This window comes from Scyliorhinus torazame, chromosome 1, assembly GCF_047496885.1.
Source record: "Scyliorhinus torazame isolate Kashiwa2021f chromosome 1, sScyTor2.1, whole genome shotgun sequence".
Classification (NCBI taxonomy): Eukaryota; Metazoa; Chordata; class Chondrichthyes; order Carcharhiniformes; family Scyliorhinidae; genus Scyliorhinus; species Scyliorhinus torazame.
This window is the reverse complement of record NC_092707.1, coordinates 35083848-35110830: the sequence shown is the minus strand read 5'-3', so window position 1 is coordinate 35110830 and position 26983 is coordinate 35083848. Positions and strand designations below refer to the sequence as shown.

Here is a 26983-nt window from a genome sequence, read left to right as displayed (position 1 = left end):
GTTTAGCTCACTGGGCTAAATGGCTGGCTTTTAAAAGCAGAGCAAGGCAGGCCAGCAGCACGGTTCAATTCCCGTACCAGCCTCCCTGAATAGGCGCCGGAATGTGGCGACTAGGGGCTTTTCACAGTAACTTCATTGAAGCCTACTCGTGACAATAAGCAATTTTCATTTCATTTTCATTTTTCACTTAAACAACAAGGAAAAACTCAGCTCAGCTCTCAATCCACTTTTTAAAAAAAATATATCTTTATTCAAATTTTCAACAAACCCCCCCCCCCCCCACAGAAAAAAGAAACAAGAACATAAGAATACAACCCGCAAGAATTATACACAGAATTTCCCCAAACTACCATAACCCCCCATATAACCTCCGGTTTCCTCCCACAGTCCAAAGATGTGCGGGTTCGGTGAATTGGCCAATGATAAATTGCCCTTAATGTCCAAATTGCCCTTGGTGTTGGGTGGAGGTGTTGAGTTTGGGTAGGGTGCTCTTTCCAAGAGCCGGTGCAGACTCAAAGGGCCGAATGGCCTCCTTCTGCACTGTAAATTGAATGTTAATCTATGATTAATCTAGGACAAAGGTTCGGCACAACATCGTGGGCCGAAGGGCCTGTTCTGTGCTGTATTTTTCTATGTTCTATGACAATAAAAACACAAATAGGGAAACCCCCCCGGGTTGCTGCTGCTGCTGACCTCCTCCTAACGCTCCGTGAGAAAGTCTAGGAACGGTTGCCACCGCCTGAAGAACCCCTGCACAGACCCTCGCAAGGCAAACTTTATCCTCTCCAGCTTGCTGAACCCTGCCATGTCATTAATCCAGGCTTCCACGCTAGTGGGCTTCGCATCCTTGCACAGTAACAAAATCCTCCGCTGGGCTACCAGGGACGCAAAGGCCAGAATACCGGCCTCTTTCGCCTCCTGCACTCCCGGCTCGTCCAATACCCCAAATAATGCTAATCCCCAGCTCGGCTTGACCTGGACTTTCACCACCTTGGACATAGTCCTCGCAAAACCCCTCCAAAACCCATCCAGCTAGGGCACGTCCAGAACATATGGGCGTGATTTGCTGGGCTCCCCGAGCACCTCACACATCTGTCCTCCACCCCAAAGAACCTGCTCAACCTCGCCCCTGTCATATGCGCTCTGTGAACAACTTTAAACTGTATTAGGCTGAGCCTGGCGCAAGAGGGGGAAGAATTAACCCTGCTCAGGGCATCAGCCCACAGACACTCATCTATCTCCTCCCCGAGCTGCTCCTCCCATTTGCCCTTTAGCTCCTCCACCGAGGTCTCCTCCTCTTCTTGCAACTCCTGGTAAATTGCCGAGACCTTACCTTCTCCAACCCATACCCCCGAGATCACCCTGTCCTGAATCCTGCGTGCTGGAAGCAGGGGGAATTCCCTCACCTGCCGCATCACGAACGCCCTCACTTGCATGTACCTGAAAGCGTTTCCCGGGGGTAGCCCAAACTTCTCCTCCAGCGCCCCTCGGCTCGCAAACGTCCCATCGATGAACAGGTCCCCCATTCTTTTAATCCCTGCCCGATGCCAGCTCAGAAACCCGCCATCCATCCTTCCCGGGATGAACCGATGGTTCTCTCGAATCGGGGACCAAATCAAGGCCCCCACCTCGCCCCTGTGTCGCCTCCACTGCCCCCAAATCTTCAGAGTCGCCGCCACCACCGGACTCATGGTGTACCTTGTTGGCGGGAGCGGCAACGGTGCCGTCACCAGCGCCCTCAGACTCGTGCCAACACAGGACGCCATCTCTAGCCACTTCCACGCTGCCCCCACCCCTTCCATTACCCACTTACGGATCATCGCCTGCCCAGTAGTAGCCACATAGATTCGGCAATGTCAGCCCTCCTCTGTCCCTGCTACGCTCCAGGAAAACCCTTTTTACCCTCGGGGGTCTTATTCGCCCACACTAATCCCATGATGCTCCTGCTTACCCGTTTAAAAAAGGCCTTAGGGATCAGAATGGGAAGGCACTGAAATAGAAAGAGAAACCTTGGAAGGACCGTCATTTTAACCGACTGCACCCTACCCGCCAGTGAGAGTGGCAACATATCCCATCTTTTAAAATCCTCCTCCATCTGCGCCACCAACCGTGTCAAATTGAGCTTGTGCAGGGCCCCCCATCTCCTAGCTACCTAGATCCCCAGGTACGGAAAGCTCCTATCCGCCCTCTTCAGCGGAAGCTCGTCTATCCCCCTTCCCTGGTCTCCTGGGTGCACCACAAAGAGCTCACTCTTCCACATGTGAAGTTTATACCCCGAAAAGGCCCCAAACTCCCTAAGGATCCGCATGACCTCCGCCATCCCCTCCACTGGGTCCGCAACATACAATAACAGGTCATCGGCATACAGCGACACCCGGCGTTCCTCTTTTTCCCCCCCCCCCCCCCCGCGATCCAATCCCCTCCAGTTCTTGGACTCCCTCAATGCCATGGCCAGCAGCTCAATTGCCAGTGCAAACAACAAGGGGGACAGGGGACACCCCTGCCTCGCCCCCCGGGACAGCCGAAAGTACTCTTCGTACCCACACTCGCCCCCGGGGCAAGGCATCATAATTACATTAAGGAGCCTCCGCACATTGGTGTTAAGCTGCCTACCCTTCACAAATCCCGTCTGGTCCTCATGAATCACCCGTGGGACACAGTCCTCAATTCTCGTGGCCAGAACCTTGGCCAGCAACTTCGCATCGATATTGAGGAGCAAGATCGGCCTGTACGATCCACACTGTAATGGGTCCTTGCCCCGCTTCAAGATCAAAGAGATCAGCGCCCTGGACATTATCGGGGGCAAGGTCCCCCCGTCCCTCGCCTCATTGAAAGTCCTCACTAGCAGCGGGCCCAGCAGGTCCACGTACTTCCTATAAAATTCTACCGGGAACCCATCCGGCCCCGGGGCCTTCCCTGCCTGCATGCTCCCTAGTACCTTAGCCAGCTCCTCCAGCCCAATCGGTGCCCCCAGCCCAACCACCTGCTCCTCCTCCACCCTCTGGAACCTCAGCGGATCTAGAAATTGGCACATCCCCCCCCCCCCTCCCCCGTCGGGGGCTCCAACCTATACAGCTCCTCATAGAAGCCCCTGAATACCTCGTTTATTCCCACTGTACTCCGCACCGTGTTCCCCCCTTTATCCCTAACTCCACCAATCTCCCTCGCTGCCTCCCTCTTCTGACGCTGATGTGCCAGCATCCGGCTTGCCTTCTCCCCATACTTGTACGCCGCCCCCTGCGCTTTCCTCCACTGCGCCTCCGCTTTCCCAGTAGTCAGCAAATCGAATTCCGTCTGGAGGTTCTGCCGCTCCCTAAGTAGTCCCTCCTCGGGGGCCTCTGCATAGCTCCTGTCCACCCTTAATATATCCCCCACCAGTCTCTCCCTCTCTCTCCTCTCTTCTCCCTATGGGCCCTAATGGAGATTAGCTCTCCCCTGACCACCACCTTCAACGCCTCCCAGACTACTCCCACCTGCACCTCCCCATTGTCATTGGCCTCTAAGTATCTTTCGATCCACCCCCGAATCCGCCCGCACACCACCTCATCCGCCAACAGTCCCACATCGAGGCGCCACAGCGGGCGCTGGTCCCTCTCCTCCCCCAGCTCCAGCTTCACCCATTGCGGGGCATGGTCTGAAATGCCTATGGCCGAATATTCCATGCCCTCCACTCTTGGGATTAGCACCCTACTCGCAATGAAAAAATCTATCCGGGAGTAGGCTTTATGGACATGGGAAGAAAAGGAAAATACCCTGGCCACCGGCCTGGCAAACCTCCATGGATCCCCCCCCAATCTTGTCCATAAACCCCCAAAGCACCTTGGCAGCAGCCGGCCTCTTACCTGTCCTGCACCGAGAACGGTCCAGTGCTGGGTCCAGCACCGTGTTGAAGTCTCTCTCCCCACCCCCATTATCAGACTCCCTGCCTCCAAATCCGGAATCCGACCCAACATGCGCTTAATAAATCCGGCATCATCCCAATTCAGGGCAAATACGTTCACCAATACCACTCACCATCACGTACCGACCTCCAATATCTGCCACAATGTTCAGCGCCTCAAACGACACCCGCTTCCCCACCAGAATCGCCACCCCTCTATTCTTCGCGAGTGAAAGACCTGCCGTCCCCACCCATTTCTCAGCCTAACCTGATCTACCACCTTCAAATGCGTCTCCTGGAGCATAACCACATCTGCCTTCAGTCCCTTTAGGTGCGCGAACACCCGGGCCCTCTTGGCCGGCCAGTTCAGGCCCCTAACATTCCAAGTTATCAGCTGGGTCAGGGGGCTTCCCGCACCCCCTCCCCCTGCCGACTAGCCATCTCCCTTTTTTAGGCCAGCCCCGTGCCTGTGCCTCCCACACCCTCCATTCCCCCAGGCGGCGGACCCCCGCCCTGACTCCCCCTCCTAGCTCCAGCTCCCCTTTGGCCAATGCAGCAGCATCCCAGTTCTCTTCTCCCCCCGCCCCCCCAAGCTAGATCCTCCTCTAGCCGTTTTGCTCTCCTCACAACAGGATTCTCCGTCTCGGCAGCCCCGTTTTCCTGCGTGGCATGCCCCTACCGGCAGTGGGATTCTCCGTCCCGGCAGCCCAATTTTCCGGAGCGGTGCGCCCCGCCAACAGCGGGATTCTCCGTTCCTGCTGCTGGCCAGTGGGGTTTCCCATTATGGGCCGCCCCATGCTGTTGGGAAACCCACGGACGTGGATGTGCTGCCGGCAGGCGGAGGATCCCATCGACGGAGAATCCGGCAGAAGACCTGAGTCCAATCCGACCCATGCAGAAACAGCTTCAGAAGCTGATTTCTCAGTTTGTTTCAGAAGTCTGCACCGCTTTAAAGGCTGTTGATCTCTTTTAACTGAACAGCTGAGAGCGCAAAACTGCTTCACTTCTGGTCACAGCTTCATACAGCTCCGAACTGACCTGCTTTCTGCAAATTGCCTGATACCTTTGTTCCACCCAGCAACCACATCATCTTGCCAAGCTGAAATCTAATTAAATCCACAGGGAATCCCCTTAATCAAAACAAAATACCAATAGCCCATCCTTTTACAATGCTTTAATTTCACCTTTGGCTCTCAACCTTTCAAAACTAGGATATCTTTTAAACTGCAGCAGACACACACACACAAGCCCTTACTGCACCAAGTCCAAATATCTATAATACAATACTTCTGAAATTCCTACATTCATCACAGTATCAAGTTATAATATTCCCAATAATAAAACAGCACCTTGCAGTGTCCACTCATCTTGAAAGACTTGAAGCAAGCCCACAAATATTACGTGATTCTCTTCCAGAGTCACTCAAGTGCATATTTGGCATTGGGAAGAGAGGCAGCAGCTGAAGCATTTCCTCACATTCATCTTGTACACCCTGGACCTCAGCACAGAACCAGCAATTCCTACAGCGTTCTCTCTTGTGCTTTGTAAGAAGTGTGGGGCAAGTACAACTGCTATTCAGAGTAGCACCCCCCCCCACAAACAATGATTCTGTGCACCCCTCCTAATAGATGCTGGCAGACCTGAGTTTTTCTGGCGTCCTCCGTTCTTGTTTCAGATTCCAGCATCCGCAGTAGTTTGCTTATTTTGGCCACATGTGACTCCAGTCTCATACCAACATGGTTGACTCCTAACTCTTCTCTGGAAAGTGACTGAGAAAATCAATTAGTTGTCTCGTGTTACTACAAATAATTAGAATAAAATGAGACTGACCAATTGGCTGTGGCCTGACCATTGGATTAGAAGAACTTAAAACCCAACTAGTATAGCCGACTCTATAAAGTCCTCATCTTGCGGCTGATGTCAAAGCTAAAGAAATACTGTGCATTTCTCGCACAGCCTTAGGATGTCTCAAGTGCTTTACAATCAGAGTAGTACTTTTTGAAGTTTGGTGACTGTTGTATTGCAAGAACCATTGGCATTCATTTTGGGCATAGCAAAGTCCCAGAAACAGAGATTATCTATGACATTCAGCAGAAAAAGTATCCGAGAGACTGAGGGCTAAAGTTCAACACTCAAATCTCTGGAATGAGACGTGAACCCTGAACCTCCTGACTCTGGTGGCAGTTCGACCACCTAAGCCATGGGCGACACCAGTTGGGAAAGTTGCCTCAGCAACAAATCAATAGCCTAACATTGTCGTAGACTGCAGCAGTTCAAGAAGACAGCTCACCACAACCACCTAGAGGGCAATTAGGGATGGGCAATGAATGCTGGCCTAACCAGCGAAGCCCACGTCTCTTGAATGCAGACATTTTAAAAAGCCATCATCTTCCTTGGATTATGTCCTGTTCCACTGATGGGACTTGCCCACCAGAGGTTGGTGTGCAATGGTAGACATTTGATTGGGGGTAACCCTGAGACTCTCTGATCCTTATGTTTCACCTTGGTTCAGGTCAGGCATTGGCAAGGAAACCTTGGGCTGATTCCTGCTCACACACCTCTTGGCTGAAACAGAGGCCAGCAAGGAGGCAGGGTGTACTTTGGGCACGGGGCTTCAATGCCCAGCATTGAGTGGCTTATGTAAAAGCGTCACCAACATCGCGAGATGAGTGTTGAGGAACATAGCTGCCAGATTAGGTTTTGAGCAGATGATAATGGGCGGCACAGAAGTTAGCACTGCTGCATCACAGCGCCAGGGATGAGGGCCTGGGTGAGGTGCTCGTTTGGAATGTCGGTGCAAACTTGAATGGCCTCCTGCACTGTCAGAATTTTATGAATAATACCAACACAAGGGAGTACGGTAGCATAGTGGTTAGTACAATTGTTTCACAGCTCCAGGGTCCCAGGTTCGATTCCCGGTTTGGGTCACTGTCTGTGCGGAGTCTGCACGTTCTCCCCGTGTGTGCGTGGGTTTCCTCCGGGTGCTCCGGTTTCCTCCCACAGTCCAAAGATGTGCAGGTTAGGTGGATTGGCCATGCTAAATTGCCCTTCGTGTTGGGTGGGGTTACTGGGTGATGGGGATAGGGTGGAGGTGTGGGCTTGGGTATGGTGCTCTTTCAAAGAGCCGGTGCAGACTTGATGGGCTGAATGGCCACCTCCTGCACTCTAAATTCTATGAGTGACCTATTTACCAGTTGGTGAGGTGGAGTACCTTTAAGAAATGGGTGTTTAAGAAATGTACCTTTAAGAAATGGGTGTTTATCAGTGATGTCAGAGTGTGGGTGGAGCTGGGCTGTCTGTCAGCTTTTTACTTTTGTTTTAGGTTGTTTGCTGCAGGGTGTGTTTTAGTTTTGTTTTCAGAGCTGGATAGCTGCAGTCACAGCCAGAAGGGGCATTAGTGTCTCTCTCTCTCTCTAATCTAAAAACTGTAAATCAATCCTTTGGTGATTTAAAACTAATAACTGCTCTCAGTAGTGACTTTAACCTGATGTGCTTCTGTTTAAAGTTTTTTTAAAAAGTCTTATAGATGTTAAAAGGACAGCTTAAGGATTACTTAGTGTTTTATTCTTTGGGGGTTGTATTTGAATTAATGGTTGCTAAGATGTTCACTATGTTTTAAAAAGGTTAACTTGAGGTCATAGAATAAACATTGTTTTGCTTTAAAAAATACTTTTCCATTTCTGCTGTAACACACCTGTAGAGTGGGCCATGTGCTTCCCATGCCACAATCTATTAAAAGTTGTGGGCCAGGTGAACTCCATGATACACTTTGGGGTTCTCTCAACCCTGGCCCATAACATGAGTATGGCATCAAGGAGCCCTATCTAAACTGGAGTCAACACGGCTTCGTCAAGGGGAGGTCATGTCTGACAAATCTGTTAGAGTTCTTTGAGGAAGTAAAAGGAAGTTAGACGAAGGAGAACCAGTGGACGTGATTTATTTAGATTTCCAGATTTGAGAAGGTGCCGCATAGGAGCCCATGATGTTAAGGGTAAGATCCTGGCACAGATAGAGGATTGGCTGACTGGCAGAAGGCAGAGAGTTGGGATAAAGGGATCTTTTTCAGGATGGCAGCCGGTGATTAGTGGTGTGCTTCAGAGGTCTGTGCTGGGGCCACAACTTTTCACAATATACATTAATGATCTGGAAGAAGGAACTGAAGGCACTGTTGCTAAGTTTGCAGATGATAAGATTTGCAGAGGGGTAGTGTTGAGGAAGCAGGCGGGCTGCAGAAGGACTTGGACAGGCTAGGAGAGTGGGCAAAGAAGTGGCAGATGGAAAACAATGTGGAAAAATGTAAGGTTATGCACTTTGAAAGGAGAAATGGAGGAATAGACTATTTTTTAAATGGGGAGATGCTTAGGAAATCAGAAGCACAAAGGATCTTGGGAGTCCTTGTTCACGATTCTCTTCAGGTTAATGTGCAGGTTCAGTCAGCAGTTAGGAAGGCAAATGCAATGTTAGCATTCATGTCAAGAGGGCTATAATACAAGACCAGGGATGCACTTCTGAGGCTGTATAAGGCTCTGGTCAGACCCCATTTGGAGGATTTTTGTGAGCAGTTTTGGGCCCCATACCTAAGGAAGGATGTGCTAGCCTTGGAAAAGGTCCAGAGGAGGTTCACAAGAATGATCCCTGGAATGAAGATCTTGTTCTAGGAGGAACGTTTGAGGACTCTGGGCCTGTACTCGTTGGAGTTTAGAAGGATGAGGGGGGATCTTATTGAAGCTTACAGGATACTGCGAGGCCTGGATAGAGTGGGTGTGGAGAGGATGTTTCCACTTGTAGGAAAAACTAGAAGCAGAGGACACAATCTCAGACTAAAGGGACAATCCTTTAGAACAGAGATGAGGAGGAATTTCTTCAGCCAGAGGATGGTGAATCTGTGCAACTCTTTGCTGCAGGGGGCCAAATCACTGAGTATCTTTAAGACCGAGATAGATAGGTTTTTGATCAATAAGGGGTTATGGGGAGAAGGCAGGAGAATGGGGATGAGAAAAATATCAGCCATGATTGAATGGCGGAGCAGTCTTGATGGGCCGAGTGGCCTAATTTGGCTCCTATGTCTTATGGTCTTATAATGGCAATCGAAGGAGAAAACCCTCCGCTGGTTGGAATCCTACCTTGCACAAAGGAAGATGGTTGTGATTGTGGGAAGTCAATCATCTCCGTTCCAGGTCTTCACTTCAGGAGTTCCTCAGGGGAGTGTGTTAGGACTGATCATCGTCAACTGCTTCATGGCCCGGTAGCACAGTGGTTAGCACTGTTGCTTCACAGTGCCAGGGATCCGTGTTCGATTCCCAGCTTGGGTCACTGTTTGTGCAGAGTCTGTACATTCTCCCCATGTCTGCATGAGTTTCCTCCGGGTGCTCCGGTTTCCTCCCACAAGTCCCGAAAGACGTGCTTGTTCGGTGAATTGGACATTCTGAATTCTCCCTCAGTGTACCCGAACAGGCGCTGGAGCGTGGCGACTAAGAGATTTTCACAGTACTTCTTTGCAGTGTTAATGCAAGCCTACTTGTGACACTAGTAAAGATTATTATTATCAATGACCTTCCTTCCATCATAAGGTCAGAAGTGGGGATGTTTGCTGATGACTGCAAAATGTTCAGCACCATTCGTGACTCCTCGAATACAAGAGCATACCATGTCCAAATGCAGCAAGACCTGGACTATATCGAGATTTGGGGTGACGATTAACATTTCGCGCCATGCGAGTGGCAGACGGTGATGATCTCCAACAAGAGAAGATTAAATCATTGCGCCATGACATTCAATGGCATTACCATTATGGAAACCCCGCTGTACCATTGACCAGAAACAGAACGGGACGAGCCAAATAAATAGTGTGGCTGCGAGAGCGGGTCAGAGGCTTGGAATCTCGTGATGAGTAACTTGCCTTCTGACTCCCCAAACCCTGTCTGCCATCCAACGGCATTAGTCAGATCGAGTGGATGGATGAGTGCAACTCCAAGAACACACTCAAAGAGCAGCACCATCCAGGATGAGCAGCCTGCTTGATTGACACTCCATCCATAAGCATTCACGCCCTCCACCACTGACTAACAGTGGCATTAATACGTACCATCTGAGATGTGGTGCAACAACTCGCTCTTCTACAGCACCTTCCAAACCCATGACTGCTACCTTTTCGAAGGACGAGGGCAGCAGCAGGCACAAGTTCCCTTCCAAGCCGCTCACCATCGTGACCTGGAAATATATTGCCATTCCATCATCGTCACGGAGTCAAAATCCCTCCCTAATCGCACAGGGTGACCGGCACCACATGTACTCCAGTAGTTCAAGAAGGCAGCTCAGCACCACCTTCTCGAGGGAAATTAGGGATGGGCGATAAATATTGGACTAGCCAGCAAAGCCACATCCCATGAATGCCATTGAAAAAATGTACCGGTTGCACATGCATCATGTTTACAGATTGTATCATTCCAACTTAGGTTGTTCATGATCTGTCCACTAAAACTGAGACATTGAAGTCCCACGTTGATTGACATACTTTCCTTACCCATAAAAACATAGAATATAATATGTAAAAGCAGGATATACAAACACTGATTTTCAGAAATTTCATAATTGATCCTTTGTCTGGGCCCTTCCCATTGGTTCCCTTATTTCCTATATGTTTTATTTTGTGGTTACCGTTTTTGATCCATGGACCTTTTATGTAGACATACCTTTAAAACGAGCAGAAGCAGTGAGGAACTCCGTTGCTAAATAGGACACTGCTGTGTGGTTTTAGCTTTCAAACAAACAGAACCCTCACACATTATGGCACACGAGAGATTGGAGGGATGGGGTTTGTTTGGTTGGCTGGTGTCCAGTGAATTGGCCAGGGCTAGTATCCTGCCCGGCACACTCGCGTGCTCTCACTCACGCTTTCACTCGCTCTCGTTAGTCCTCTCCCTTGCTCGCCTTCTCTCTCTCGCGCTCGCCCTCTCTCGCGCTCACCCTCTCTCGCGCTCGCACTCTCGCCCGCCCGCCTGCCCCCTCTGGCCCGCAAACCCCCTCTGGCCCGCCTGGCCCACCCTCGCCCTCTGGCCCACCCTCACCCGTGCCCTCTGACCCGCCCTCACCCGTGCCCTCTGACCCGCCCTCACCCGTGCCCTCTGACCCGCCCTCACCCGTGCCCTCTGACCCGCCCTCACCCGTGCCCTCTGACCCGCCCTCACCCGTGCCCTCTGACCCGCCCTCACCCGTGCCCTCTGACCCGCCCTCGCCCGCGCCCTCTGACCCGCCCTCGCCCGCGCCCTCTGACCTGCCCGCGCCCTCTGACCTGCCCGCGCCCTCTGACCTGCCCGCGCCCTCTGACCTGCCCGCGACCTCTGGCCCACATTCGCCCGCGTCCGTGCCCTTGATCGCCCTTGCCCGCCCTTGTCTGCCCGCTCTTGCCCTCGCCCTCCCTCTGGCCCGCCCTCGCACTGGCCTGCCCTCGCCCTCCCTCTGGCCCGCCCTCGCCCTCCCTCTGGCCCGCCCTCTCCCTCCCTCTGGCCCGCACTCGCCCTCCCTCTGGCCCGCCCTCGCCCTCCCTCTGGCCCGCCCTCGCCTTCCCTCTGGCCCGCCCTCGCCTTCCCCCTGGCCCGCCCTCGCCTTCCCTCTGGCCCGCCCTCGCCTTCCCTCTGGCCCGCCCTCGCCCTCCCTCTGGCCCGCCCTCGCCCTCCCTCTGGCCCGCCCTCGCCCTCCCTCTGGCCCGCCACCGCCTGCCCTCGCCCTCCCTCTGGCCCGCCCTCGCCCTCCCTCTGGCCCGCCCTATCCCTCCCTCTGGCCCGCCCTATCCCTCCCTCTGGCCCGCCCTCGCCCTCCCTCTGGCCCGCCCTTGCCCTCCCTCGCCCATCGACCCTGCCCTTGCCTTCCCTCCCTCGCCCATCAACCCTGCCCTCGCCCTCCCTCCCTCGCCCATCGACCCTGCCCTTGCCCTCCCTCGCCTATCGACCCTGCCTTCGCCCTCACCCTTTCCCTCCCTCGCCTTGCTCGCCCTCGCCTTCCCTCCCCCCTCCCCCTCCCTCCATCCCCCTCCCTCCCCCTCCCTCCCCCTCCCTCCCCCTCCCTCCCCCTCCCTCCCCTCCATCCCCCCTCCCTCCCTCCTCCCCCTACCTCCCCCTCCCTCCCCTCCCTCTCCCTCCCCTCCCTCCCTCCCCCTCCCTCGACCTCCCTCCCTCGCCCCTCTGCCCGCCCTCGCCCCTCCCCCTCCCCCGCCCTCGCCCCTCCCCCTCCCCCGCCCTCGCCCCTCCCCCGCCCTCGCCCCTCCCCCGCCCTCGCCCCTCCCCGCCCTCGCCCCTCCCCCGCCCTCGCCCCTCCCCCGCCCTCGCCCCTCCCCGCCCTCGCCCCTCCCCGCCCTCGCCCCTCCCCGCCCTCGCCCCTCCCCGCCCTCGCCCCTCCCCGCCCTCGCCCCTCCCCGCCCTCGCCCCTCCCCCGCCCTCGCCCCTCCCCCGCCCTCGCCCCTCCCCCGCCCTCGCCCCTCCCCCGCCCTCGCCCCTCCCCCGCCCTCGCCCCTCCCCGCCCTCGCCCCTCCCCGCCCTCGCCCCTCCCCCGCCCTCGCCCCTCCCCCTGCCCTCGCCCCTCCCCTCCCTCGCCCCTCCCCTCCCTCGCCCCTCCCCGCCCTCGCCCCTCCCCGCCCTCGCCCCTCCCCGCCCTCGCCCCTCCCCGCCCTCGCCCCTCCCCGCCCTCGCCCCTCCCCGCCCTCGCCCCTCCCCGCCCTCGCCCCTCCCCGCCCTCGCCCCTCCCCCGCCCTCGCCCCTCCCCCGCCCTCGCCCCTCCCCCGCCCTCGCCCCTCCCCCGCCCTCGCCCCTCCCCCGCCCTCGCCCCTCCCCCGCCCTCGCCCCTCCCCCGCCCTCGCCCCTCCCCCGCCCTCGACCCTCCCCGCCCTCGACCCTCCCCGCCCTCGCCCCTCCCCCGCCCTCGCCCCTGCCCCGCCCTCGCCCCTGCCCCGCCCTCGCCCCTGCCCCGCCCTCGCCCCTGCCCCGCCCTCGCCCCTGCCCCGCCCTCGCCCCTGCCCCGCCCTCGCCCCTCCCCCGCCCTCGCCCCTCCCCCGCCCTCGCCCCTCCCCCGCCCTCGCCCCTCCCCCGCCCTCTCCCCTCCCCGCCCACCCCCCCGCCCTCACCCCTCCCCCCGCCCTCGCCCCTCCCCCGTCCCCCGCCCTCGCCCCTCCCCCGTCCCCCGCCCTCGCCCGTCCCCCGCCCTCGCCCCTCCCCGTCCCCCGCCCTCGCCCCTCCCCCCGCCCTCGCCCCTCCCCCCGCCCTCGCCCCTCCCCCTCCCTCGCCCCTCCCCCGCCCTCGCCCCTCCCCCCGCCCTCGCCCCTCCCCCGCCCTCGCCCCTCCCCCGCCCTCGCCCCTCCCCCGCCCTCGCCCCTCCCCGCCCTCGCCCCTCCCCCGCCCTCGCCCCTCCCCCGCCCTCGCCCCTCCCCCGCCCCTCGCCCCTCCCCGCCCTCGCCCCTCCCCCGCCCTCGCCCCTCCCCCGCCCTCGCCCCTCCCCCCCGCCCTCGCCCCCTCCCCCCGCCCTCGCCCCTCCCCCCGCCCTCGCCCCTCCCCCCGCCCTCGCCCCTACCCCCCGCCCTCGCCCCTCCCCCGCCCTCGCCCCTCCCCCTGCCCTCGCCCCTCCCCCCGCCCTCGCCCCTCCCCCCGCCCTCGCCCCTCCCCCCGCCCTCGCCCCTCCCCCCGCCCTCGCCCCTCCCCCCGCCCTCGCCCCTCCCCCCGCCCTCGCCCCTCCCCCCGCCCTCGCCCCTCCCCCCGCCCTCGCCCCTCCCCCCGCCCTCGCCCCTCCCCCGCCCTCGCCCCTCCCCCCGCCCTCGCCCCTCCCCCCGCCCTCGCCCCTCCCCCCGCCCTCGCCCCTCCCCCCGCCCTCGCCCCTCCCACGCCCTCGCCCCTCCCACGCCCTCGCCCCTCCCCCGCCCTCGCCCCTCCCCCGCCCTCGCCCCTCCCTCGCCCCTCCCCCGCCCTCGCCCCTCCCCCGCCCTCGCCCCTCCCCCGCCCTCGCCCCTCCCCCGCCCTCGCCCCTCCCCCGCCCTCGCCCCTCCCCCGCCCTCGCCCCTCCCCCCGCCCTCGCCACTCCCCCCGCCCTCGCCCATCCCCCGCCCTCGCCCCTCCCCCCGCCCTCGCCCCTCCCCCCGCCCTCGCCCCTCCCCCCGCCCTCGCCCCTCCCCCCGCCCTCGCCCCTCCCCCCGCCCTCGCCCCTCCCCCCGCCCTCGCCCCTCCCCCGCCCTCGCCCCTCCCCCGCCCACGCCCCTCCCCCGCCCTCGCCCCTCCCCCGCCCACGCCCCTCCCCCGCCCTCGCCCCTCCCCCGCCCTCGCCCCTCCCCCGCCCTCGCCCCTCCCCCGCCCTCGCCCCTCCCCCGCCCTCGCCCCTCCCCCGCCCTCGCCCCTCCCCCGCCCTCGCCCCTCCCCCGCCCTCGCCCCTCCCCCGCCCTCGCCCCTCCCCCGCCCTCGCCCCTCCCCCGCCCTCGCCCCTCCCCCGCCCTCGCCCCTCCCCCGCCCTCGCCCATTCCCCCGCCCTCGCCCCTCCCCCGCCCTCGCCCCTCCCCCGCCCTCGCCCCTCCCCCGCCCTCGCCCCTCCCCCGCCCTCGCCCCTCCCCCCGCCCTCGCCCCTCCCCCCGCCCTCGCCCCTCCCCCCGCCCTCGCCCCTCCCCCCGCCCTCGCCCCTCCCCCCGCCCTCGCCCCTCCCCCCGCCCTCGCCCCTCCCCCGCCCTCGCCCCTCCCCCGCCCTCGCCCCTCCCCCGCCCTCGCCCCTCCCCCGCCCTCGCCCCTCCCCCGCCCTCGCCCCTCCCCCGCCCTCGCCCCTCCCCCGCCCTCGCCCCTCCCCCGCCCTCGCCCCTCCCCCACCTCGCCCCTCCCCCGCCCTCGCCCCTCCCCCGCCCTCGCCCCTCCCCCGCCCTCGCCCCTCCCCCGCCCTCGCCCCTCCCCCGCCCTCGCCCCTCCCCCGCCCTCGCCCCTCCCCCGCCCTCGCCCCTCCCCGCCCCTCCCCCGCCCTCTCCCCGCCCTCGCCCTCGCCCTCCCCCCGCCCTCGCCCTACCCCGCCCTCGCCCTCCCCCGCCCTCGCCCTCCCCCGCCCTCGCCCTCGCCCTCCCCCGCCCTCGCCCTCGCCCTCCCCGCCCTCGCCCTCGCCCTCCCCGCCCTCGCCCTCGCCCTCCCCGCCCTCGCCCTCGCCCTCCCCCAGCCCTCGCCCTCTCCCTCCTCCCGCCCTCGCCCTCCCCCCCCGCCCTCGCCCTCCCCTCGCCTTCCCTCTTGCTCGCCCTCCATCGCCTTCCCTCTTGCTCGCCCACCCTCTCGCTCGCCCTCCCTCGCCCTCGCTCTTCCTTGCCCTCTGCCTCCCTCTCGCCCCAGCGCACCCCCTCTCATCGATCGCTTGCCCCCTCTCATCGCTCGCACCTCCTCTCGCCCACGCCCTCTCTCCATCTCGCTCAGCCCACTCCCTCTGCTCTGCTACCTACTGTCTAAAGGCTGAAGTCTCTAGACCCTGATGAGTCTACAGCGAAAACATTACAGATTGGAGGCAAAAGTATCATCCAACTGTAGGCCTAGACTGAAGGAAGAATCTTAATTGGAAGACTTATCCTTTTAATATCATTTTTTACACCCCTCTTTCACGTGTGTTTCGTGTGTGTGTTTGTATTTGGTGCGGCAAGTTAAATGGAGGGGGGCGGGGGAGTTAGAAATTAGATAGTAGTTCACCAGTTGTATTTCACATAGAATTTACAGTGCAGAAGAAGGCCATTCAGCCCATCGAGTCTGCACCGATCCTCTGAAGGACCCAAATCCTGTAACCCAACCTAACCTTTTGGACACTGAGGGGCAATTTAGCATAGCCAGCCCACCTAGCCTGCACATCTCTGGACTGTGGGAAGAAACCAGAACACCCAGAGAAAACCAATGTGCGCAGAGGCGAAAGTTCAAACTCCATCCAGCCAGTCACCAAAGGATAGAACTATATTTAATTATAGTTACTGTTAATAAGTGGTTATTTGTGTTTAAATTTACAAACTTGGTGAATGTAGTTATTGGGCAGCCTGGGTATTTTTAAAATTTAAAATTAATTTCAACTGTGTTGTGACTCCGTGTCAAGTGGGGCTGGAATTGACCGCGCACTAGCCCAGGGTGTCGTGACAAACTTTGCAAACTGTTCTGTAAATCATTAGAATTTGATTTAGTTAAGTAGAACAGCATTGAATCTTACATTTACTTATTACTTCCTTATCTGCATACAAGTGCTATTCATGAACCCCCATTTGTTCATGTGTTCCTTAGATGATAGCAATAAGCTTATTACAAAAAAAAACCTCAAGCTGTCCACAATGTTATTTCTTTCCAAGTTCTCTAATCCCCATTTGAATTGTTTAACTTGTGTCTCTCAATACTTAACGTAGCACTATCATTTTCTTCTTGTCAAATTTCTCCCTCTTTTGCTCCTGAAGTTCATTTTTGTTGGGGTATAATTCCTTTAACATTAGACTTCTAGCATATATTGGTCACATTTGTGCCAATGCATTTTGTTGATTGTGTGATAACTTGCATGAAGTGGTAATACTACACAAGAATGTTGTTGCTGATTCATGACTTAGGCCTGACAGGGAAGTGATAAACAGCCACTGGGAATTGAAATTATTTTTACTATTTGATTTGGGAGGTGCTATCTATTACTAAGTTAATTGTGTAATATATGTTGACAATTGGCATGTGAACAGATGCTAACTTTGAACCTCGCTGTGTGCAGTAACTGCCCAGATTTAGTGCTAACTATAACTGTAATTTTCGATCAATTCCCAACAAAAAGCTGATTGTGAACTCATCAATAGTGAGTAAGCACAACTATTTTTGCCTGTAATATGCGGAACACGCGAGATGCTGTATCTAAAAACTTTGAAACTGATGATAAGCATGGTGAATTTGACCCCTTTTTGGCCAAGTGAGTGACTGTGACCTGGACGTTTTCAGTGTTGGGGCCTGTATGTCACACGAATGGCCACTGTGAACCTTGGTGGCGAGTCACTAAATTGTCCGTAGAAGGAGTCCTATTCAGACTTGATTGCATCCAGTATCCACATTTGCACTTCTGGCACTACCACCACTTGGTCTTTTGTATAATTCAGTCACTGCACATGTACTGAGCCATCATGAGAATCTGGGAATGTTCATTTTTAAGCAGGTATTTAGTGCTGCCATTGGGACAAACTTTTTCAGACTTGTAAATCTCAGATCCAACATAATTCAATCATATACCTGGCTGATCAAGGTGCGCTGATTTACCATTTTGTTTACTGTTCATTCAGGTGTCTCAGATTGTGCCCATGCCATCGAATCACTTCCCAGTAGGCAGCAACATGACTACAATCCATCTCTGCTCAGATGGGACTTACATCTATTGGATCTGGTCTCCCGCAGGCTTGAATGAGAAAACTCCCAAAGGCCATTCTGTCTTCATGGATGTCTTTGAACTGACAGTAAGATTCTGCATGTTTTTGGTTTCAAACTAAATCAGATATGTTTGTTTTATTAACCACCATGACCGTGCCTTCGTTTCCCAGAATATGTAATTTTTAAATCTTAAATTTATTGGATAATGCAACTGCCAATTATCTCTGGTCATGGTTTCACACTTATTTGTATGGATGTACCTACAGTGGATATAGTACAAGATTGTGATTTGAATTATTTGTTTAATGCGACATGTGCCATGTTCCTTCTAAGTGCTGGGGCACTTTCAAAGTTTTCTATAAGAGTAGTTTACTGCTTAAAAACTTGTGAATTTGATTGACTGCTACAATACTTTGCGTAAACTTTCACGATACAATTACATTTTGTCTATATATTTTATAAACTCTGTGCATTGGCAGTGTAGTTGTGCTATCACTGGATTATTAATCCAGAGACCCAGGATAATCCTCTGGGGGGGCCTGGGTTCCAATCCCACCATGGCAGAAGGTGGGATTTGAATTCAATAAAAATCTGCAATTAACATCATTGCTGATTGTCATTAAAAACCCATCTGGCTCTTTGGGGAAGGAAATCAGTAGCCCTTACCTAGTCTGACCTGCACTTGACTCCTGGCCCATAGTGAAGCCTCTTAAATACCCTCTGAAATGGCCTAGCAAGTCACTCAGTTGTATCAAACCAGACAGATCACTCTGCATTTACTTATGCATCGGAAATTACAACAGCAAACCCAGCCATGTCGCCCTTATGAACATCTGGGGGCTTGTGCCAAAATTGGGAGAGCTAGCCAAATAACAACCGGACACAAACGTATTCATGGAATCATACCCCACTGATGTTACCTGCAAGAGTATCTCAAATCCTGAAGAAGACCTTGAAACACTGTTTCTTATTGGTGTATGTTTGTTGAAATAGGGAGCCAGTTCAATTAGTAAAGAATATTTGTTAAAGTAAAAAAAAAAGAGAGAAAAAAGACGAATGCACATTAGGATACTTAAGTATATTGATAACTAAACATACTGTTTTATCTGAAGTTACCTCTTGTTCCCAAAAATAACCATATTTCCTGAACTCACTGAGATACCCATTTTCCCAAGCAACATCCAATTTTAGTAACTATATAGGTCAAATCCAACTAATAGTTACCACACAATACTGCTTAGGGATCAAGTCTGGGAAATGTCTCTTCCTGGTTTAGCGAAGGCATGAAACTATCTTTTAGAGGAGGATATCTACAAACTGCCATGGCTCTAAAGATTCGATCGGTCAGGCCTTTGTGACTCGGGTCATAGATGGAACTGGCCGATCTGACTGTTGGATGGAGAAGTCGCCTGCTTCCCCAATGAGGATGCTAGCAGTTATACTGCTCAGCCTCTTTGATATCCCACCCTGTGGATTCGGCTGTCTGCATCTTCAAATTCCTTTCCTTTAGAATTTATTATTTTTATAGCCCCACTCAGCTTTGGTAAACAATATTTCTGATATGGCACCTCAATGTCTCTAGATGTTTGCTAACCTTTTTATTGGGAAAACTGCATCTCATTATTCCTCTAGACGCCTGCTAGCCTTGTTGTCTGTTATTTTGTTTTCATCTCGGGTTCACTGTTAATTTAGTTAGTTTTCCAAATTCCTAATGCTTACAATGTCCCAGATACCACCATGATAATCCCTGGGTATGCTCTGTCTCACCAGCAAGACAGACCCAGCACGTTAAGCAGCCAAGAAGAAATTGCCTTGGGAGTCCTCAACATCGACTCCTGATCCACAAAGTCTCATGTCGTCAAACATGGGCAATGAAACCTTCCTGTTGATTTCCACGTTACACCCCCATCAGCTGATGGATCAGTACTCCTCCATGTTGAACACCATTTGGAGGAAGCACTGAGGGTGACAAGGGCACAGACTATACTCTGGTTAGGGAACTTTAATGTCGATCACAGCGAGGCTCGGTAGCACCACTGTCGACAAAGCTGGCTGAGTCCAAACGGACATAGCTGCTAGACTGAGTCTGCGGTAGGCAACAAGAGAAAATATACTTGACCTCATTCTCACCAATCTGCCTGCCACAAATGCATCTTGAGAGTATCAGTATGAATAATCGATGCACAGACCTTGACAATGAAGTCCCATCTTCACATTGAGGATAACCTCGATTGTGTTGTGTGACACGAGCACTGTGCTCAATGGAATAGATCTTGAACAGACCTAGCAACTTGAGACTGGGCATCCATGAGGCACTATGGACCATCAACAGCAGCAGAATAGTACTTAACCACAATCTGTAACCTCATGGCCCGACATGGCCCAGTACCACCAAGCCAGGGATCGTCCCTGGTTTAATTAAGAATGCAATAGGGTATGTTAGGAGCAACGCCAAACATATCTAGAAATGAGGTGTCAACCTGGCAAAGCTACAACTCAAGACTACTTTACATGCCAAAAAGCGTAAACAGCATGCAATAGACAGGTAAGTGATTCCACAACTAACCGTTCAGACCTAAGCTCTGCAGTCCTGCCACACCCAGTCATTTAAGTAGATAGCTCACTGGAGAAGGAGGCACCACAAATATCTCCATCCTCAATGATGGGGGAGCCCAGCAAATCAGCGCAAAAGATATAAGGCTGAAGCATTTACAATAATCTTTCAGTCAGGTGCTGAGTGAAGGATCCATCTCTGTCTCCAGAGGTTGTCAGCATCACTGATGCCAGTTTTCAGCCAATTTAATTCACTCTCCACATGATATGAAGGAATGGCTGGAGGTGCTGTGTACAGCAACTTTAATGGGCCCTGAGAATATTCCGGCAATAATACTGAGGACTTGTGCTTTAAAACTGGCCACACCCCTAGTCAAGCAGTTCCAATACAGCTACGCGCTGGCATTTACCTGGCAATGTGGAAAATTGTCCAGGTATGCCTTGTACACACACAGTAGGACTAATCCAAACTGACGACTACCGTCTCACCTTGCTACTCTAAAGTGATGGAAGGAGTCATCAACAGTGGTATCAAATGGCACTCACTTAGCAATAACCTGTTCACTGATGCTCAGTTTGGGTTCCGCCAGAATCACAGCTCATGACATCATCACAGCCTTGGTTCAATCCTGGACAAAGAGCTGAATGCCAGAGGGTGAGGTGAGAGTAACTGCCCTTGATATCAAGGCAGCATTTGATCGAGTATGGTCAAAAAGCCTGAGCAAAACTGCAGTCAATTGGAATCGAAGGAGAAAGCTTGCTGCAAAATGGAGACATACCTGGCACAAAGGAGGATGGTTGTGGTTGTTGGAGGTCAATCATCTCAGTTCCAGGACATCACTGCAGGAGTTCCTCAGGGTAGTCTCCTTGACCCAACCATGTTCAGCTGCTTCATCAATTACCTTCCTTCCATCATCAAAGTGGGGATATTCGCAGCTGATATGTTCAGCACAATTCACAACTCCTCGTACTGAAGTAGTCCCTGTCCAGACATAACAAGACCTGGACGATATCCACGCATGGACTGACCAAAGTGACATGTAACATTTGTGCTAGCAGTGACCATCTCCAACAAGAGAGTGAAGCAGTACCCCAAGGCACTCAATTAATCCAACTATCAACATCCTGGCGGTTACCTTTGGCCAGAAACCAAACTCGATTCGCCTTATAAATACTTTGGCTGCAAGAGCAGGTCAGAGACTATGAATCATGCTGCAAGTAACTCCGCTCCTGACTCCCCAAAGCATGTACACCATCGACAAGACACTTGCCTGGATAAGTGCTACTCTAATAACGTTCAAGAAGCTCGACACTATCCAGGACAAACCTGCTTGATTGGCACCCCATTTACAAGCATTCACTCCTTCCATCATCGATGCACATTGGCAATAGTGTGTACAAGATGCCCTGCAGGAACTCACCAGGGAAATTGGGGATGGGAATTAAATGCTTGCCTAGTCAGCGATGTTCGCATCCATCATTGAATAAAAAAAGCACTGGACGAGAGGAACATAACATTAGCCATAACTGTCAACTCTAGTATGTTGACCCTACTTTGTTCTGCTATTATAAGGTGATTGTTGCTTGCCTGTCATTTCAATTTCAGTTGGGGTATAGCTTGGAGCACACGAGGAAAAAAATGGCGAGAGGGAAGAGTGGAGGGAGAGCATAAAATACTTGCAATCCTAATTAACAGGCTTGAAGGAAATTCACACGTGCATAACTACTAACATTAATCTTAATTTCACAAAATGAACAAATCCAAAATAAATCCGCCTGCTTAAGGAGAACACGCCTTTTACCAAAACCAGAGAAGTAACCCATTAGTTGGAGAGAGCCAGACATGCTGATGTTACTTAAATGGTGAATTTTGATCACAACTAGAAGGTATTCACCTTGCGGGAATAGATTACATTTTCCATCTTGATGAATTCGGCCCAAATCTTGTTTCTTGTTTCTTTGTGGTGGTGCTTCATTAATGAACTGAATGGTATTGACATTTTTATGCACCAATTTCTTTCCTGCCAATGATCCCCTCCAGCAGTGATTTATGATTCTTGAGCCATTCTTGGCACAGTTATAATGAAGATTTTGCTGAAAATGTCAATTATTTTTCTGCATTCGTTCTAAATCAGATTGCAGCTGAAAATTTTTAATATTTTAAAATGTTTTAATATTTTAAAATGTTTTAATATTTTAAAATGTTTTAATATTTTAAAATGTTTTAATATTTTAAAGCGTGTGGGTTTTCAGTGAGAAAATCTCTCCAATTTGTAATTAACTGATTCGATCAGTAAGCTTGAAGGTTTAAAATGGAGATTGCAGCAGAAAAGGAGTCTTTTTGCTTTATCGTGTCTGTGCGAGCTACGATATAGATGTCCAGCCTAATCCACCTTTGAACTCTTCGCTTCATAGCCCTGTAAAGTTACAACGCCTCAGGTGCATATCCAAGTGATTTTTTTCATGTTACCAAGATTTCCACCTCTACCAACCTCTCAGGCAGAGTTCCAGGCTCCCATCTTGCTCTGGGTGAAAAGAATGCTCCTCCACTCCAATCTAATTATTCTACTTGTATTAAGTCTATGCCCTGACTGATGAAATCCCTTTTTAAGCAAAATAAGTTCTTCCTATCCATATTATCTCGGCCCTTCCACCCTCAAACGTCTGTTTCAAAGAAACAACCTCAGACTTTCCAATCTTAGCTAAAATTCTCTAATCGTGGCAGTATTTGCTCTAGGATGATCACACTCTCTTTGTAATTCTATGATCAAAATTGTGCTGCAGTCTAACTAGTGTTTTATAAAGTTTTAAAGTTTGTCCTCCCCAAATGCATTATCTCAGACATTTTCAAAGTGGGGGTCGCGACCCGCGAGTGGGTCACGGGCGGGTGTCGGGAGGGTTGCGGAGCCGTCCATCGTGGCGTTCCCAATCATGGGAATTCACTCGCAACAGCCGCAGCAGCTGGCTTTTAACAATGCCGGCTGCGAGCGACTTTGATAATGACGGCCGCGACCAGCTAAAGAAATGCGGGTACACTGCCCATGCTAGCCCGCTCATCAGTGCGCATGCGGCCCGGGAGTGTTGGGACCTGAACCTGGGGTCAAAGTGCGATAGCAGCGGCTGACAGCGTGATAATCACAGATGATGAACAAGGCTATGACCTCTATCTGTTTTGCATCCCTAAACATTACTCAAATGATCTGGAGAGAGTATATGTTCCTCATGGTTTAATCAACGTTTGGCAAGGGATATAATGAAAACCATGGGAAATCACCACATCTCGCCCTGTGTACTGAAGGGTGGTTATAAGTTTTGTGCTGACCTTTTAGACTACATTAAAGCATTGAATCGAAACAGTGACCAGTCAATCCCAATGGCGGTGGACTTCATCTGCTTGAAGAATTACTGTAGTGATCAGTCAACAGGGGAGCTACTCCGAGTTTACGAACTGAGATACAAAATCCACGCTTTCCTCCTCGAGAAATTGTCCTCTCTGGCTGATTTGTTCGCTGATGAAACTTGGATGCCAACTATGTCTTACTTCTCCTCCTGTGAACCTGATTGGAGTGAGATCAAGAGGACCAAGGAGGCTCACCTCTCGCATTAAAGGTAAGAGAAAATGGTGGGTTGGGAAGGTCGGCTGACGTGGGTTGCGAAGGTTGGCTGGTTGGTAAAAATGGGTCGATTTCTCATTTTGTGCACACCTGACTAGTTCATTCATATCGTAACTGCAGTCGACTGTTTCTTCCTCACTATTAGCCGTATGAGCAATGTTCATGTTGTCTGCAAATTTCTTAAACCATGTCCTCTGCATTTAAGTCCAAGTTATTGATATTTACCACAAGCAGCATGGGATTCAATACGGAGCCCTGAAAAACAACGCTGGAAATAGCTTTGCAATCACAAAAATATTTATTGATCGTAACCCTGTTTCCTGACACTGAACCTGTTTTTGGTTCAACCTGTCACTTTTCCTTGGATTTGAGGAGCTTTTAATTTCCTCAATGGTCTGCTATGTGGGACCATTTTGAAAAACTTGCTAAAATCCATGGAAACCACATCAATCAAGTCATCAACCCTCTTTGTTATCTCAAATTCAATCAAGTTAGTCAGGCATGATTTTTTCTCAACCTCGCACTAACTGCCCTTGATGAATTATTTTCAGATGTTGGTTTATACCCTGTCTCAGATTATTTTTCAATAGTTAGCCCACCACCCAGGTTAGGTTAATTGACCTGTAATCACTGGGGATTTCCCTCCCTCCCTTTTTAAACAACAATACAATGTTAGCAATCCTCTGGACCCACGCCTGTAGCCAGAGCGGATTGGGGAATGATGGCCAGAGGTTCTGTAATCTATTCCCTTCTGTTAACAACCTGGGAAACACTTCATCTGAGCCTTGTGATTTATTAACTTTCAAGAATTAAAACATCTTAACGTTTCCTTCCTCGCTATTTATTACATCCAACTTTTCACACCCCTCCTTAACAACAGCATTTGCTTTGTTACACTTCAGTTAAAACATGCAAAGTATTCGTTGAGAACCATGTCCATGTCTTCTGCCTCAACACACAAGATACCTTTTTTGTCTCTACTTGATCCTACACTTAGTTATCCTGTTGCTCTTTATGTACTTATAAGATATCTTCGGGGTTTTCCTTGATTTTACTTGCCAATATTTTTTTGTATCCTGCCTTGCTTTCCAAATTTCCTTTTTTTTTTCACCCCTGAACTGTTTATACTCTCTGCATTCTGCAGCGTTGATTTTTAATCTGCATGAATTTTTCTTTTTTTGCCTCACCCTCTTTCACATCAAGCGGGTCTAGATTTCAGAGTCTTACATTCATTTTGGGAACATTTGTTTTGAAGTCCTTCACCTTGAATGCCTCTCCCACTGATCAGATACTGAGTCACTTTCAAGTAGCTGTTTCCAACCCACTTTTGCCAAATCACATTTCAGCTAAGCAAAAGTGGCTTTTTCCCAATTTAAAACTTTTGTTTTTGGTCGATCTTTATTCTTTTCCATAAATATTCTAAACTTAACTTAATTATAATCACTGTCATTGAAATACCCTCCTACTGAAAACCCCTCCACCTGCCCAGATTCGTTTTGTGCAACTAAGCTGACAAATTGTCCTACACTGTCTATGTACCAGATAAGAAAATGTCCCTGAAAGGGGAAAAATTGGTTACCCTCCATACCTTATCACACTTAATAACACCTCTGGGACTGCAGTAGTTCAAGAAGACAGCTCACCACCATCTTCTGAAGGGCAACTAGGGATGGGCAATAAATACTGACCTAACCAGCGACGCCCCATCACGTAAATGAATTTTTTTTAAAAATCCGTTTGGTTGGTATTCTATTACGGCCTTTTTGTTTTTACACTTCTCAGCAACTTTGCATACATATTTGCTCTTCAGTCTCCCTCAAACTATTTGGAGGTCACTAGTAAACTCTCAGCAGTGTGACTTACCTTTATTTGTTCTTGAGTTCAACCCATGAAGCCTCATTTAATGCCCATTTTTATATCAGCCCTCCTCTAACTGTAGTAATTTCTTTAACCAATATAGTGCCCCTTCCATTTTTTAATCCTGTCTGAAAATACCCTCCTTGTAACTGAGAAGTGTTGAGCTTTTTGAGCCATGTTTCAGAAATAACTATGATCTACTTCCAAGTGGCTAATCGTGCCCTCTGGCACAGATCTGGCCCTAATTCAACCACAACTACTAAAATTTGTGTACAATGTCAAAATGTATTCACTATCTCCTTGCACTGAAGTATATATCCCACTGCTCACTGAACAGCTTCTTTTATTTATTCTCTAACCTTTGTCCCTTGACTTTCTATATTTGTTACTAATTTTCTGCCTCCTATTTCCCCCTCTGCTTTGAATTCCTTTTGAATCTATGCATAGATTATCATCTCGCTGCTAAACTACCTCCCAACAGCACTAGCAAAATTCCTGCCTAGATATTGATCCGGCCCTCTTGAGGTGCAACTCTGATTTGTACTTGTTCCACACCTAACTTTCCCTAAAATCAGTTCCAATATTCCAGGAATCAGTTGATTCATGTTCTGAAGTTAAGGGTGTATTAGAGGGGTTGCAATTGATTTTAGTGCTTTTGAATTGGGGAGGAAGAAATTGGGTTTTCCTTCTTTTTGCTATCCAGTGATCTCAAATGCCACATATATGTGAATATCAGGCGAGGACAGGATCAAAGTTGGGCTGTAATATCCCTTGTCATTGAAATGAAGTGATAGCAAGTTATTCAAAAATTTCACATCATAACTGACCACATAGATGTGTATTGGCGAGCAAGTGGTGTGTATGTAATTGTGCTGCAGCAAGTAACTGACATCTTCAGAAACTGAGTGGAGAAATTGGAGAGGTGGAAGGGCAAACCAGAAATGCAAGTGGGTATTAACAATATCTGAGTGTTAAATCTATACCATAATCCATTAAAATTCAGCTATTTCTTAAAAGTATATTTATTGAGGTTTTACATTTTAACAAACAACGCAACAAAACCACAGAAGTGATACAGTACAACAAGCAAAACAAAAGGCTCAGCATACATGGATATGGAGAGAGGTCAAGAGAATAGCAGTATAAGCAGCATTTCATTTCATTTCATGAGCTCGGTACAATCATTAGACATAATTTGACACTTATGTAAGCCCAACCAGAGAACAAGGGGGAAACAGGATAAAGCCATGAAAACATAGTAAAGTGGTGCACATCTTCCCACGCAGCAAATGCTCACAATTGTCTCCAGAATTCAGGATAAATGTTTTACGCCATGTTCGGGCGTGCACCAGTATATATATCTCCCTCTATTCCAGCAGTGCCAGAGGTTCCAATGACACACCGCAACCTCCTCTTCTCGGATGCCAGACCCATCTGCACCCATGCAGGAACCAATTGCGGATTCTTTATACCTTATTATTTAAGGAAAAATACAATGAAAAAACACCAGAACCCCAATTCTAAAAGGGTGTTACATATATAGACCACAATGCAACATAACCTCAATCTCGGGACCAATATCATTCCACACATTTATGCAGAGAGAACCAGCAGCAACATGTATGGATTATGATCGGTGCCGTCAACATCTCCCAAGAAAACAAAAAGGAAGGAGAACTAGAACTAACAAGTGTAGGTCACAGGATAACAAAAGATCAAGA

At 51.8% G+C, this 26983-nt stretch overlaps 1 protein-coding gene across 1 annotated transcript in view; it reads left to right on the top strand.

The window, feature by feature from the left end:
• Window positions 1-26983, top strand: part of LOC140397295 (probable E3 ubiquitin-protein ligase HECTD4) — a 561188-nt gene that overhangs the window by 162769 nt on the left and 371436 nt on the right. The window contains 1 exon segment of the mRNA XM_072486148.1: window positions 17154-17324. Within this exon segment, the coding sequence (XP_072342249.1) occupies window positions 17154-17324 (171 nt within the window).